The sequence below is a fragment of the Centroberyx gerrardi genome, chromosome 21 (assembly GCF_048128805.1).
Source record: "Centroberyx gerrardi isolate f3 chromosome 21, fCenGer3.hap1.cur.20231027, whole genome shotgun sequence".
In the NCBI taxonomy this organism is placed as follows: domain Eukaryota; kingdom Metazoa; phylum Chordata; class Actinopteri; order Beryciformes; family Berycidae; genus Centroberyx; species Centroberyx gerrardi.
The window spans coordinates 7599981-7613554 of NC_136017.1; the positions used below are offsets into that span (position 1 = coordinate 7599981).

A 13574-nucleotide genomic window follows, 5' to 3' on the forward strand; every position below is an offset into this window, starting at 1 on the left:
TGCTGCCGTCTGTCTGTCTGTTTTCTTTGTGGAATGAAAGCAGAATGTACGTTGCTGCATTATGGACAAAGTGTGAAAATGAAGGAGGCCTGTGCTGTGAGGTTGCTCTTTAGCGTTGTTTTCATCAAATATAATGTAAATTAATGCATTACCTACTACGCCTGTCTGTTCATATAATTGAAAAGACATTATGAAATTGACGTGTTAGGTCTACAGACTTACAGGCCTACTCACATGTCAATGTTATACACGTTGTATGTACACCCAAATGCTGCCTACACAATTTATAGTGTACAGTCTTGTATTGTGAGTGTTTCAGTGTTTTTCCCAGGTTTTCATGGTTGGGTGGAGAAGTGTCTGACACAGGGGTTAGACCGTGCCATACTAAACTGGTTTGCAAAGTAAAATTTAAACCAAGGTGGATTTGTATTTTTCATTTCTCTCTCTCTCTCTCTCTCTCTCTCTCTCTCTCTTTCTATGTGTGTGATCATCGCATATTCTAGCTCTTCCCAATCTATACTTATATCATGAAAGCATTTTTTTTTTTTAAACAATAGGAATACCAGACACCTGAGATTCAATTTGATAAAACAGGTTGTTACAAATTTATTACAGGCAATCCGCCCGGCACCCCTTTAGGGTCCTGAGTGTGAAATACGCGGAAGCGACAGGCGGAAGCCTCGACGGAAGCGGTCTGTCAAGGAAGAAAAAAATTGCAGAATTTGACACAAAGAGGCTAAATCGCATAAAATCACCCCGATCATCCCCCCTTCTCCACATCAGCGTCCGCTGCAATGATTCTGTTAGAAATCAACAACCGGATTATAGAAGAGACGCTGACGTTGAAGTTTGACGGCGCATCCAACGGGTGAGAAATCATTGTTCCAGGCTAACTGGGCTAACAGCTTTGCTAACGTCAGCTAGCTTCCTCATCATCTTTTCGAAAAGATGACGGGTGGATTAGATGATGCATGGGAGATTTGGGATGCAGCTCTTAAATGTTTACGGCAGCGTACGAGCAAGCCAGATAACCGTATTGTGTGTATTAAATAAAACACAGCCGCAGACGGCGTTAGCCTGGGCGCTAGGTCGCGGTGGCTGATTTGCCGAAAGGTGGGGTGTGTCTGAATGGCTCGCCTGTAATGCTGCTAACCAGCTAGCCGGCTATTTTGCTAACTTAACTTGGCAGAAGTGTCCATTTCTGCCTCTCGTTATGCTTAGAGTAGACGAAATAGCATTTCTAAGTAACGTTAATAATTTCCCATTTAACCTCAACTGAGTCGTAAAGTGAGCCGTCACTGCTAATCTTAACACTCGATCTGTCAAGCTGACCTGAGATAAGAGACACTGCTCCTAACTGGTGTTTTATACCCAGACCACTCAAGATTAATCACGATGTACAAACATGAAATGTGTACGGTTTAAGTTGTTATCGACAGTAAATTGCAGTTTGTACCACAAAACCAATTACACGGCTATTGTATGCTAGCCATCGCCCCTTTCTCCAGCTTCCGCATTCCAGTGATCAAGCCGAGTCAAGTCGGTGCATAGTTAGCAGCTCCTTGGTGCAAGAACAGTATGCAGCTTGGACAAGTTGCTGCAGCACCAGCCATACAGTATTCATTTAGTCCCAAGAATACCAGAGAACTGATAAGAAACCTGCATGTAATTAAAAGCTTAATTCAGAAGGATGTTGCCAGGATGGTTCGTTTTGGCAACAGTTTTGTCAATAAACCAACTTAGTTTCCTTGCATCTCCTAATAATAAGAGTGGATTTGTCAGTGCCTGTCAGTTGTGTATAGCTGTTGACCTTTCCAGAAGGTTGTTTTCCTTCATTATTGACATCAGATTGTGTTTTCTCTTTGCAGAACCAAGCCAGAGGCAGTTGAGGTGACGTTTGCAGGTGAGGATATATGACACCTTGCATAACACCTTATCATCAAACTTTTTCATATTGACTTGGTAAACAGCGATTAATGTCCATGATTTTAATGATGCTATTTGAAGTAAAGCAACCACATCAAAACTATGCACAGGTTGTTTGGTGTCAAGTAACGTTGCGTATTTATATCAGGGATGTGATGTATTATTCAGCCTTTTTGGGCTATAAACACCCATTAGTTCGTACTGAACAAGTTTCAATTTTTCCTTTCTTTCTCCATTATTTACTGGAATATTATACCATCCTTATCACCTCCCACTTCCTGATATCTAATGGTAAAAGGCATGCGACTGAAAGTGGCATCTGCTATTGTCTGATAGTAGATAGCAATTTCAGTATCGTGCATTTTATCATTAGATGTAAGGTTTTACACAGATTTTGGTTTGGTTTTTAGTTACTCTTTAAGCTGGAGGAAGGCTTTAGGAACATGTGACTGTCTACCAGAGGTTATTTATCTTCCCATAGATCCTCCTGTCAACATGTTTTACATTCAGGCCTTTAGTGTCCCTCATTAATCACCTGTAGACTTTAATGATGTTCCTCTCTGCTGTAGATTTCGATGGCGTCTTGTACCACATCTCCAACCCCAATGGGGACAAGACCAAGGTGATGGTCAGCATCTCCCTGAAGTTCTACAAGGAGCTACAGGAGCATGGGGCTGACGAGGTGCGACACACACACACACACACACACACACAGAAGGAGACAGATAAAATCTTTATCTGAATCTGGAAAATGTCTTTAATGTGCCACTATTGGTATGAGTGTGCCCTTGCCATGACATGCACACACACACATGCATGGCCACCTGACACATTTTTCTTGTCAAAACAGAAACTGACAGATTTTAGTTAGGCTATTATTACACTAGCGCCTCAACTGCCCACAATGTGCAGTTGTGTGTGTGGTTTCAAATTTAAACATGCTTTTTCACATCCTCAAGCACATGCGCACATAGACATATTTATACACAAACATGCACTCTCATACAGTCTACTACATTTGCATTGTTATTAACAAGTCATATCTATTTGTTAACGTTGAGTGGGATACTACTGTAGTAATATATCCACAGTTGACCTGGCCTTTAGCTGAAAGACAAAAACCTTATGGTTGATGGTTGAGTTGATTTCTGTCTGCTTTCACATGACTGTGTAAACCTGAGATGATAAAATTGCAAAAAAAAAAAAAAAAAAAAAAAAAGCAGAATATGTCAGGATCGCTCTCTGCACACACACACACTCACACACACACGCCGCAACAAGCGCTGTCTTGCCATGTAAGGAAGAAAGCAGCTGCCGAGGCTTCTGGTCGAAACAGGAAGTGCGCTCTGTGACTCACCCTGGGCAAGGAAGTGCTGACTGCGAACCAGCAGCGGCTGCATGAGTGTCTTGGCTGCCGTCCAGCGGCTGCCCTCCTTGTTTTCTCAAACTCCACAAGTGCAGATGGATGAGTGGACGGGATTCAACAGTATCGCATTCAGACGTTCGGCCTGTGAGAAGTCTACTTGGAAAGCAGGAAAGGATGTAGGAGCGTAGCAGAGAGCTTTACTACTGTCAAAGGGCTTTTGTTTGCTTTCTGGCAATAAAGAACACTCTATTGTAAATCATTTTCAAGTTTTATTGTATAATGAAGCATAAATCCCGACAAATATATTTATTATGCTCAGCTGAAGGCGTCAAAGTTCCCATCTATGTAACTCTGGATTTGAATTCTATCAATTTTTCGTGCGTTTTTTCAAGCCTTTCATTTTTCAAGCCTAATTCTAATGTTCTTTTGTTTACCTTCAGTACGCAAGCAGTACATTTTCCCCATACCTGAGTCTGATTTGCATATTTCTACTCAGTCTGCCTCAGTCCATTCCAGACTGACAGGTAGCCATTAGAGGAGAGGAGGCCCCATGTTCAGGATTTTTGTTCGAACCCCTTCATTTACCAGCTGGAGACGCCCACCTCCTCTTCGCCGGATTCTAAGTCTTTTGTTGTATTGCAAGTTTGTGTAGTTGTCTGTTTACTTTTATTGGTGTTGATTGACACTGTTGTAAGCCGACGCCCCCCCCCCCAAAACACACTTCCCTCTTCTTCTCTCTCTAACCGCATGCCTAGTCTTCAAGGTTCCCACGGGCCTTGAAAATCCTTGAAAGTTTGTAGATTTGAGAAAAATAAAAAAGCTCCTAAAATATTTTGAAAATGAATTTATGGCCTTGAAAGAAGATTTTTTTTTATTACAATATAATATATACATTTATCAATATGCCTCAACTCTCCAGCCTTTCTCCATCTTTTGGATCAATACTTCACATCCTGAGGAAAACCCTAGCAGCAGTTTTAAAATGAATGATGTCACCAGGATTTCTTTACTTGACATGATCATGAGGAAAAAATTAGGCTAATGATGTCTAATTCTGACCAATGTCATGTGTTACCCCAAAATATGACAATTTTGAGAATTTTGGGGAGGGGGGGCACTCTTCTCTCCGCAACTACTGATGATTTGTACTAAGTTAGAATTAATTTTAAATATTTCAAGGATGACTTTTAAAGGTCAGCTGGATCTGACCCTAACATGTAGCACAGATTGACTCAAGACTAAAGGTGATGGAGGTTTTGGCATCAGAGCCCTTAGACTGTGGATTGACCTGCCTGAGGAGCTTAGGCCTGCAAAATCAACATAATCCTTTTAAATAATTTCTTAATACAAACTTTTACAGTCCTGTTTTCCTGTAATTGTTTTATCGTGTTTGCGTTCCTGTGACCATAACTTATTATATTGTTTCTTTTAATTCCTTTCTATTTTAATTGCTTCTGTTTTTCTCTTCACTTTTCTCTTCTGTAAACTCTGATTTTAGAGAAGTGCAATACAAATTATGTTTTTTTTATTTTTTATTTTAGCTGCTGAAGAGGGTCTATGGGATTTTCCTGGTTTCACCAGAGGCTGGTAAGTTCTGCCCATCCCCCTGTTTACTGCCTCTTTCAGAAATAACTGACCATTGTGTGACGGATATGGCTGCGAGACTGTTGGACAGCTGACCTCAGATCAGTTTTAAGATTTTGAAGCTGTAAGAGCTGATTCAGAGTCCAAAGCTTTAGCCATTAATGTGTCTGGCTCCTTACACTTTATGGTCCTTTCATCCAGATGTGAAAGGTTGCAGCTTCTAACCTAAAACTTCTTAAGTTGCAGAAGAAGATTCTTAATAACGCAACACTCTTGACTGTTAACACTCTGCTTTTGTCGTTATTTTGTGGTACCAGACTTTGTTTCTTTATCGAAAATTGTGAAATAAAAAGTTGTGACTGTCTGCTGTAGATTCTGTATCATATGACTTACTCTTCACTCTCTCTCTCTCTCTCTCTCTGATTGGCTGCCCCTCAGGCTACAACGTGTCCCTCCTCTTTGACCTGGACGCTGTACCAGCCAATAAGGAAGAGGTGATCCACCAGGCCGGCATGCTGAAGAGGAACTGCTTCGCCTCCGTCTTCGAGAAATACTTCAAGTTCCAGGAAGAGGGCAAAGAGGGCGAGTCGAGGGCCGTGGTCCACTACAGAGACGATGAGTCCATGTAGGTGGCCGCTCCACTGCCTGTGAAGAGTGTGAAAGCTCTTGCAGGGCTTTGTTCATATTGTATAAGTCCTTCATGTGCTTGATCTCTCTAGTTAGAGTTTGAGAGTCTCATGGGGAAGCTACAAGAAACTTTTGGACATGCAGGAAAAGTCGAAGGGAAAGTTATGAAAATTAGACATAAAGACTATTTATTAAACTTAAGATGTGTCTCCATTATTCTGTCATAAAATGTAACTTGCAGTATGTGCCAATTTGAAAGAGATGCACTCATATCCATTGGCTTGTGCCTGGATATCAGTGCAGGTCCAGGCCAGCATGGGAAATCACCACAGCTATAAGCCAAATGCTGCTAAATTTTGAATGTGGCTGGAAAGTTAGTGTACTCTTATCAGCTGCATTGAATAGGTTGCATTCACCCAACCATGGTTCATTACCTGCCAGCTACCGTGGCCTCTAGCTAAAGAGGTAGTTTCCTGTCCCGCAGATTGACTCAAAACATTTCTTTAATCACAAAGTGAGTGATAGAACGTCTTCTGTAAAGGAAATATTTTGGATGCCTCAGGGGATTATACGCTCAACCTCAAGGACAAGCGAGTACAATGAATTTACAGTCAATTTTGCCACTTGTTTTTCATTTTTGTGGTATTCCACATTTGCCGGGGGGTCTGAAACTGCTGACATGTTTTGGCGCCTCTCTCTCATCTCCTCATCAGGTACGTGGAGGCCAAGAAAGACAGAGTGACGGTGGTGTTCAGCACAGTGTTCAAAGACGACGACGACGTCATCATCGGCAAAGTCTTCATGCAGGTCAGTGAGCCGCATGCAGGTTGTAACGAGTCATTGAGGTTTTCAAGGTTAGGTTGGTTGAATTTGTGTTAGACTGAAACCCAGTGAAAAAGGCAAGAGTCAAGGGAGGAGAAACCTAATATTATGAAGCCCAGCACTCTCACTACTAGCTAAAAAAAAAAGAAATCTAACCATTTTAAGTTATCTAGGTTAGCTAGTTAGCTTAGCTGACCTTCCAAGTTCAGACTAGCCACACAAGCCTAGCCTATAGCTATCAAGGTAAGCTAGTTAGCTAGCTGCTGACCTTCCAAGAACATGAATGATACGACACAAAATGACATTACCATTTACATTTTTTATGTAGATTTTGACTGGAGTTCCTTCTTTGCCCTTCAAGTTTACCAGTTAGCTAACTTGCAAAACTGTTGTTAGCTCTGCCCATTGAGGTTTATCTCAACCAATGAGATAATTTGTGCCTCTGAGAAATGTTTATTTTACAATAAATGAAGGGTAAAAAAAAAAACGTACGACATATTTCCATGCGCAGGAGTTCAAGGAGGGCCGGCGAGCGAGCCACACAGCCCCCCAGGTGCTGTTCAGCCACAGGGAGCCGCCGCTGGAGCTGAAGGACACAGACGCCGCCGTCGGGGACAACATTGGATACATCACCTTCGGTCGGTTCCCACCGTAACACCGCTCACCGTCAGGTTACCAGTTACAGTGGTTATCTCAGTCTCAGGTCCAGTTTGCAGGGCCTGCACAGAAGACTTTACAGGCAATGGTGGAACACGTACATAACATTCACTAGTTAACAAAACTTACAGTGAATGTTTGGCGTCATCTGAGCCCTTTTTTCTGTACAGGAGAGCGATACTGTGTGAAAGCACTGACTTCTGTATCTTCTGTTTGCCTGCTATACATACCACATAAGCGTTGTCAATGTCTTAAATAAATGAATTAGGAAGTTTCTTTATTTTACTGATATTTATTAGGGCTGCACAATTAATCCCCAAAATATTGAAATCACAATTTTGACTTGCAAGTTCCAAATTGCTTGTTTTCTCCCATACATGTATTTATTTTTATTTATTTATTTTTTTAAACACTGACAAAGATACATATATTTGGAAGTGTTAGCCAGCTGACTGACATCGGTCTGTGTTCTCTCACTGTGTCCAGTCCTGTTCCCTCGTCACACCAATGCCAACGCCAGAGACAACACCATCAACCTCATCCACACCTTCAGGGACTACCTGCACTACCACATAAAGTGCTCCAAGGTTAGTGAGTTAATATCTGAACGACCACAAAACACTGCAGTAGTGAGTTCTGTCTGGTTGCAGTGCCGTTTCCCTTCAGCCTCCAACACATGACACGCACCAGGTTGACCCTCCTGTATTGTCTTATACGTTGTTTCCTGTAGACCTTTTGTCTCTCAGACCCAGGTTCACAAAAGTGCTGTGAAGATGTTTTATTTTATCAATTTTAGGAAGTTCTTAAGAAAGCTCTTAACTGCAATTCCCCAACTTTTTCTTAAGATTAGTCTCATCTCTTACCAATTTCTCTTGGTTTCTTACGTACGAACTTGTCAAATAGGACCTACCTAGCAACCGCGATGTAAACAAACATAAAAGGACAAAAAAAATAATTTTCAGTAATTCAAATAAGCATACGCATATGATATTACTCTGCACTCTAGCACTCTGTCTGCTAGCTGTAGCAATATAACCTTTGTTGGTTTGAAATTTTTAACAAAACATTAATGGTATAAACAGTATCAGCTAATGCAAACCTTTAATAATCAGCCTTACACTATGATCAGGAAGTGTGAGGGGGTCCGTTCTGCTCTCAGTGGTCTTGGGGGATTTTCCTCCCTAGCTGCGACCCGTAGTACTTCATCTGGAAATTAATTTGGAACAATTATTTAGGGTGGCTTTATTTATGGTTTTCTTTAAGTATAGGAAAAGGGTCAGACACTGGTTACTGCCTTTGGCTAAAGGCCTAATCTGTGCCAGCTTCTTTTCTGTTCAAGTACGTAAGTAAAACTATTAATACTTTGAAATACCTGCTTAATTGTCTAAAATGCATGTTTAAATTAATAAATTTAGAGGCTTACCTTTTTAACTGCAAGATAATCTTAAATTTGAGAAGTTTGCTTTTCAAGAATCCCGTTTATTCTTGAGTTTTTTCTCGGGAAGCAAAATAAGTACATTAAAATGCTATAATAAAATCCAATCCAAATCCAATAGGTGTTATAGTTTAAGAAAGGCTCTTTTATGGGTATTTATACAATGATATATGGGCAGTTGTGCTGCATTTCTAATTATTTAGGGGGCCGAGGCTGAGCTATAAGGCCAGATGATGACTGTTCAGTGCGAGGGGCCACCGCAGCTAAATGAATATTAAGGAGACACTCGTCGCACACCAACTTGAAAGCCTCTTACTTTATGACCGGCTTCAAAACGAGCGTCCGGGTCCTCCCCTGTAATAGTACGTTCCACTTCCTGATTAGGCCTTACAGTACCTTCTCCACAATAGAAAGTCCAGTCACAGGTGAGATCAAAAGAAGACCCAGTCGGATGGGAGTCGCTCTTTCTCCCTCAGTGATCATACAGGTTTCTGGAGAAGTGTGTGGGTGTTTTTGTGTACTTATGTATGACAAATAAAAAAGGCTCAAATGGCTCTTCAAAGGGCTTCACCTCCACCGTAACCCCTAATCTCAGTTGTTGTTTGGCATGTCTTGCATTTGCAGAGGCATGCGCTTGGCTTTTGTCTTGTTTTGTAAATGTCTTGGGTTTTTGAATGTCAGCATTGGTGACATGGTAGATGGATTTATGGACAGCTGTGGGTGGGGAATGGGGAATTGTGGGTATCTGGATTCGCATTCACCGATCATTACTCTGTGTTTGTTATTTTCCAGTGTGGTGTGCCGAGCTGCACACTGTCTTTATGTCAACAACTTACATTGACTGTATTCTTGTGTATTCATTTATGGAAGTGTATTGTAAGTACACAATAATAATGTATATACTGCAAAAAGTCATTTAGTATAATTTTGAGTATTAAAATCTGGAAAAATCTGCCATTTAGGTTGGATACTTCTACTTGTTTCTAATGCAAATCAAGTTGTCTAGACAGTTTCCATTAATTAAATGACATTATGTTGATTTTTTTTACAGTCTATGGTTGATACTCGCGGAGCGATCTGGCTTATTCTGCCTTATTTCAAAATATTGTCACCCGTTTCAGTGAAATTATCCCAAACGGGTGAAACTGCATTGGAGACAAATGGAATTATCTCACTCCAATGACGGGACTATAAGTAAATGCCGAGTTAAGATGGATAGTTTGCAGTGTAGGTACTTGATGAAAATCTCCCTGATGCGTAACGTACTTAAAAGACTTCTGCGTCCCTCCACAGGCCTACATTCACACACGCATGAGGGCCAAGACGTCAGACTTCCTCAAGGTGCTGAACCGCGCCCGGCCCGACGCCGAGAAGAAGGAGATGAAGACCATCTCGTAAGTAGCCTCCGCTCCCCTCCTCGGCCCCCGGATCCACTCCCCCAGTGTGGATTTATAGTGCGGGGGTTTGTGAACTCGAACGCATTCATGTAAGAACAAGATAAGACAAGGGCAAGTCAGGTATTTAACCAAGGTTTGCACTTCTGCCCTTCTAATCATAAGAAAGAACTTGAGGATTCTTTGTGTGGCTGTGGTTGTGTTTTGCTCCTCATAACTCAGATTCCAGCAAACAGAGCCAACTGTTTGTCATTCAAGTGTAAATAAACAGATTTTCTTCTATTTGTAGACAGATCATGGGATTTTAAAGACAAGTTGGATCTTAACTCATCTCCGCAAGCCCTTAGGTCTCCAATAGCTGCAATATTCAAATCTCATCTCTCTATTCAAATTCAACCCACAGCAATGCTCTTGAGCCATTTTTGTGGCTGAAAGCAAAATACGACAAGATTCAGGGTTTAGGTAGCCTGTCTAGGAGTGTGCAGGTATGCGATATTTGTTCCCCATGTGGTTACAGATGGAAGTATTTTTCTTCTCTTGTCGGTTTATGATCTACTGTGCGAGCCCGACTGCGGTCTGCAGGGACGTAATCTTTGTGTGCTTTTGAGGTGTGTGTACGAGTGTTTGCAGGTACTACGTTTTGCACTGTTTGAAGTCAGCCAGGTTGGAATTTTTACAGCTTTCTACACACATACGCTAAAACCTAGACACGGTCACACACATAAATTGTTTTTAGCCTTATTGTTCCAAAATAACTGCTGAATCCAGGCTGCCAGCACACAGAAATCCTTTGTTCTGTGGTTAATGTGTAACTGGAAAACGAAGGGAAACCCCATAGCTGCTGTCTTTGTGAGTTTGGAAAAGGGATTGGTTTCACATGACTCCTGGGTTTTGGTCAATAAATATGAGGGCAGGGAGGGAGTTTCTACCTTTTTTTTATTTTTAACACCATATTATTTGGATAGTCCAGTGTTGATACTCAACTATCGGGTGACAAAAAGTAAATGTTTAACAAAGTCTGGCTTGCCTATTTGCAGTATCTCTACAGACTAGTAGGGATATGGTGTTTTAGTATAAATGCAGATGCACAACAAGTTAAGCTTTCCAGACAGGCCTATCTTAAGATAATTAAGTGACCTTTTAAACAAAAGACCATGTTAGTTATATTCTGTTGCTAATTTTACAGTTGTATTAAGTGACACACTCCTAGAAAAAAAGGTCACAAAAATGCCAGTTCCATAATCGGCCAAATATCAGCAGTTAAAATATTATACGACCGATACCGATATTGCTTTTTAAAGCTGATATCGGCCGACACCATCTGCAGTCTATGTAACCCCAACCCCATTTCTAACCCAAACCCCAAATACACTACTCTTCACACTATTATGAGTATCACTTGAAACTCTGTAGGCTTTTTAGTGACACATTATAGTCACTTGATAGAAAGTTGAGTATCAGCATTGGACTATCCAAATACACTGGGACCCTATAGGGGAAAACACTTGTTTTATTGGCCTAAGTTTCCTATAAGCATCGAAGCTGCATGTAAAATATTTTTAAAAAATGAAATAAAAAAAGGACCAGTTACAAACACAAAAACAACTCTGTCGACTAAGAATTTCCCAAGTCTGCTAAAACCCAACAGGCAGCATCAATCATATATTGTTTAATTAGTGTGATAAAGACATGAGACAGATGATATCTTAAAGCATACCATGAATACTTTGTAAAGTATCTCATTGATGTAGCTATGAAGCAGCTGAGACAGTTGTGTATTGCAACATATCTCCTCGTGTGTGTGTGTGTGTGTGTGTGTGTGTGTGTGTTACTCCAGTCTACACCCTGTACTAAACTGAATGACATCATCTGCGTAGCGTACGATGGCGAGGCCTAATGTGTCTCTGTTTGTGTTTCCAGGGGCAAGACCTTCTCCCGCTGAGGCCGCCCCCCCCCCACCCCCCACCACAGTAATCCGACTCCCCCCCCTCCCCCCGGACACGCCGAAACGCGCCACACCGAGACTCGATTGGACAGGACTCCAGGACGCCTCTAATGCCCCGCCCAGCCCCAAACCGTGTCCAGTCTTTTTAAAAAAAAAACAACAAAAAAGAACGAATAATAAAGTTGGCTCTTCTTTTGAATAAAGTTGGCTCTACTTAGGGAAAGCCGAGGCTTAAGATAATGGAAAAAGGGCATTCCTTGCTTTGCATAGTTAAAGAGAATTATTAGTCCTATATAAATATATATATGAAAAAAAAAAAAGAAATTTTTGATACGATATCTTTTACTCCATTTGGTACTCTTGCTTGCCCTCCCTCCCCCCATCTCCCCCCTCCTCCCCCCAATAGTATCCATGCATTTGATGATTTCAAACCTCCTCTCCCTCTCCCTCTCCCTCTCCTTCTATCTCTCTGTGCTTTCATGTCGTCTGTACCATTGTCATTGGAAAAAAATAATAAATCACTCTTACAAAAAGCACATCTCTCTGGCAAATGGTGTGTGTTGTTTTTTTTTTTACCTTTTTTTTCTTTAGAATCTGGTCCGACCATGACTCCACAGAATCTCTTTCTCCCCCGATTTTATCAGTTTTTAGAAAAACAAGTTGGCTTTTGAAAAGAGTTTTGCGCTGAGCTTATCTCTAGTGGTTCAGAAGATTGTTTGTTCTGTTTCCTTTGATAAGTTCTGTCACAGATTTACATGGAACCAAGGAACAGCGTATTGACTTGACGCACGTGAAAGTCACAATGAAACCGAGAGCGTCTTGCTTCCGTAATGTGATGTATTTCCTGCTGAAACAGGATATTGGGTTGGGACATAACACAGGGAAAGTTCATTCAAAAACTAATGTGAAACGGGTTTTTTTGGTGGGAGGGGGTGGAGGGGCAGGACTGCTCAAAAATACAGTATGTGATGGTTTTATTGGTTGGAATTTTTAGTCAGATTTTCTTCCTTTTTTTGTATGACATGATAGAATGAGCTCATTTTGGTGTGACTTGGTTAATGGGATCGGATGGGTGGGGATGTGGACACTGCACTAAATAAGAAAATCTATTATACAAGCATGACTGAAGCCACAGTCTTTCCCCATTGAGGGCAGCAAGGTGGGCTGATGGTCAGAGTAACTGTCCTTTAACTGCAGGACCCACCATTAACTGTCCCATCTGTTCCTATACCTTTTTAGGCTTATATTTTGGCTTATAATGTTGTCATTCTTCACAGTATCATCAAAGTTTATATATCCCCAAAATCTTTACAACCATAGGTAATTAGATAAATCACTCAAAGACATTACTGTACACTATTAAAGGGGAAATTAGGCCATAAATGACTTGTGTGTGTTTTCAATGCTAAACCTTCATGTGTAAGGTTCTCTTGAAATATTTTCTCATTTAGACATATTTGTGGGTTTACTAATGTGTGTATATACATGTTTCTGTCATGTGAAAACCTTGTAAGTCATGTAACTTCAATTTAAGTATTACTGCTATGGGTTGAGAAATTTCTACCATCCTTGGAGTTTAAAAAAACATTTCAAACCCCTTTGGAAACTCAAAAATGCATGGTGGTCAGGCTAAAAACAAGGCTGCTGTTGATGTTTTAAAGATATGGGGTTTTCATATCTACTCTACTTGTCTCTACTAGTCCTCAAAGGCCAAATTCTCTTTTCACTCACCGCCTTACTTAGCGACGAAAACATTTACGGCACATGTTGATATACTGTATCTTCTAGGTAAATGAGGATAGAAAAACTAGTTTAGAA

At 40.9% G+C, this 13574-nt stretch overlaps 1 protein-coding gene across 1 annotated transcript; it reads left to right on the forward strand.

The window, feature by feature from the left end:
• Positions 1 to 653: 653 nt before the first annotated feature.
• arpc2 (actin related protein 2/3 complex, subunit 2) lies at positions 654 to 12292 on the forward strand. Its single transcript, XM_078291130.1, has 10 exons — positions 654 to 868; positions 1869 to 1903; positions 2496 to 2608; positions 4834 to 4879; positions 5315 to 5501; positions 6217 to 6310; positions 6837 to 6963; positions 7469 to 7569; positions 9711 to 9811; positions 11732 to 12292. Exons 1-10 carry the CDS (start codon positions 795 to 797, stop codon positions 11751 to 11753), a joined length of 900 nt encoding a protein of 299 aa, XP_078147256.1. The 5' UTR covers positions 654 to 794; the 3' UTR covers positions 11754 to 12292.
• Positions 12293 to 13574: the final 1282 nt, after the last annotated feature.